Source organism: Coffea arabica, chromosome 3c (genome assembly GCF_036785885.1).
Source record: "Coffea arabica cultivar ET-39 chromosome 3c, Coffea Arabica ET-39 HiFi, whole genome shotgun sequence".
Lineage (NCBI taxonomy): Eukaryota > Viridiplantae > Streptophyta > Magnoliopsida > Gentianales > Rubiaceae > Coffea > Coffea arabica.
Window position 1 is genome coordinate 34,962,741 of NC_092314.1, and position 2,499 is coordinate 34,965,239.

A 2,499-nucleotide genomic window follows, 5' to 3' on the forward strand; every position below is an offset into this window, starting at 1 on the left:
CTATCCTATTGCTGGTTTATTCTCCCGCAAAACTCGTAGGAGTTTTTCTTGTTGCACCTCGGTCAAATCATTCGCAATGATGACCGGTAGAGTGTTGTGATCTTCAAGATAGGCGTACTTCAGGTGTTTTGGCAATTCCTTCAACTCCAACTCGGGCGCCTGTTCCACAGAAGGCAAAATCCTCTCAGTAGATGTGGGTAAGGGCAAGAACAAGTCTACTAACCGTCGGGAAACACCGGAAGAGAGTGCAGTGACATGATGGCTTCTAAAATCTCCTCCTCATCCTTACTCTCCACGTCGGTGGTCGTCTTATTATGTTGTAGTACGAACTCCAGCTTGTCTTCCATGAGATTCTGCTCAAGAAAATCTTGGACAATGGAATTAACAATACCAACACAGTTAATAGACTCGGTATCATCGGGGTATTTCATTGCATCAAAAATGTTAAATGTGATTGTTTCCCCGTCAAACTCCACAGACAGGGTACTTTCATGCACATCTATCTTAGTCCTACCTGTACTCATGAAGGGTCTACCTAGAAGGAGTACAGCTGAGTTAACTAAGTTATCATCATTCATGTCAACAATGTAAAAATCAGCCAGGAAGATAAACTCATTCACTTTTACTAAGACATCTTCAACTACACCCTCGGAGTAGACATTGGACCTGTCTGCTAGTTGAATCACCACTCCTGTCTCCTTCAGGGATCCCAAGTTTAAGGTTTTAAATATAGACAGGGGCATAACATTGATAGACGCTCCCAGATCAAGCATACCTCTTTCTATTCTCTTTTGACCTATAATGCATGGTATGGTGAACATACTTGGATCTTTGCATTTCTGTGGTAACTTCTTCTGGAGGACTGCCGACACATTCTCACCTACCCTTACTTTGTCCTGGAAGTTCAACTTGTTTCGGTTGGTGCACAGCCCCTTTAGAAACCTTGCATACTTCGGCAGTTGCCTAATCGCCTCCAGTAAGGGAATGTTAATCTCTACTTTCCTGAACGTGTCCAAAATCTCCTTCTCTGACTCCTCTTTCTTTGTTTTGGTGAACTTGCCAGGAAATGGAGGGTTTATGTCAGAGGTCTTAGGAATGCGCGGTGGGGTGCTTACCTCTTCTTGTTCAGGTTCCTCGGTCACTTGTTCCTTCCCATTTCTTGTTGCTTCCCGTTTGGTAGGGTGAATCTCCTTTCCACTTCGCAGGAGCATTGCACTCGCATTCTCCTTGGGATTGGGGATTACCTGAGATGGTAGTTTTCTCTTGCTATTCTCGAAATTGCTCATTGAGGATGCTAGTTGGGATATCTGCGCCTCTAAGGATCTCATGCCGGCGCGTGTCTCTTGTTCAAACTTTTGTTGGTCCTGCCACATTTGACAAGTGCTCTCAGCTAACGATTTAACCATATCTTCTAGGGACATACCAGTCTGAGATGTAGACGGTTGTTGTATTGGCGATTTCTGTGAAAATGGTTGTTGGAAGCCCGAAGGTTTTGAGCATAGCTGAAGTTGGGGTGGTTCCGCCACCCTGGATTGTATATGGGTGTGTAAGGGTCATTTCTTCTTGGGTGGGCTCCAGACATACCACCCATGACATTGGCCTGCTCATATGGATCCTCCTGAAGAGTTGGACACATGTCGGTTGTATGTTCGGGAGCCGCACATATCCCACATGTTTTTACGGTTTGAGCCTTCCCCATTGCCATCTGTCAAACCAAAGTTGTTAGCTCCATTAACTGATGTACCAGGTCAGCATGATTGACCTTATTGACTCTCCTAGTCATGCCCTCAGACCGGGTCCCAAACTGCTAAGAGTTCTCAGCTATGTTTGAAATCAACAATTTGGTTTCGTCTGGGGTTTTATTAACCAAAGCTCCTCCACTGGCTGCATCCACCATACTCCTATCCATGGGTTGGAGTCCCTCGTAGAAATACTGGATTAACAGTTGGTCAGAAATTTGATGATGGGGGCAACTGGCACACAGTTGTTTGAACCGCTCCCAATATTCATAGAGAGTCTCTCCATTTGCTTGCCTAACTCCACATATCTCCTTTCTGATGTTGGCGGCCCTGGAGGCTGGGAAGAACTTCTCAAGGAATTGTCGTTTTAATGCTTCCCACGTAGTGATGGACCCCGATGGCAAGTAGAACAACCAGTCCTTGGCCTTATCTGCTAAGGAAAATGGGAAGGCATGCGACTTGATTTGTTCCTCAGTGACTCCCTGAGGTCTCATGGTTGAACACACTACATAAAATTCCTTCAAGTGCTTGTGTGGGTCCTCACCTACAACACCACGAAAAGTGGGTAATAAGTGAATCAAACCAGACTTTAATTCAAATGGCTCCTCAGTGTCAAGGTACGTGATGCACAGAGGCTGTTGGTTAACATCCGGGGTTGCAAGCTCCCTCATGGTTCTTTGGGCTGCAATTGTTTCGTTGGGTCTAGGCGAATTTGTTTCCAGTTCAATTGATGCGTCACCAAAGTGAAAGTTTTGCTCAA

At 45.3% G+C, this 2,499-nt stretch overlaps 1 protein-coding gene and 1 non-coding gene across 2 annotated transcripts; one reads left to right on the plus strand and one right to left on the minus strand.

Moving 5' to 3' along the window:
• LOC140037922 (uncharacterized) lies at positions 1–1,705 on the minus strand. Its single transcript, XM_072083095.1, has 3 exons — positions 1,424–1,705; positions 237–1,364; positions 1–159 (listed from the first exon to the last, which is right to left on the minus strand). The coding sequence occupies exons 1-3, from the start codon at positions 1,703–1,705 to the stop codon at positions 1–3; spliced, it is 1,569 nt and encodes a 522-aa protein (XP_071939196.1).
• A 250-nt stretch (positions 1,706–1,955) lies between these two features.
• LOC140038206 (small nucleolar RNA R71) lies at positions 1,956–2,062 on the plus strand. Its single transcript, XR_011842001.1, has one exon. It is a non-coding gene; the product is annotated as a small nucleolar RNA R71 (small nucleolar RNA).
• The last annotated feature ends 437 nt before the right edge of the window (positions 2,063–2,499 follow it).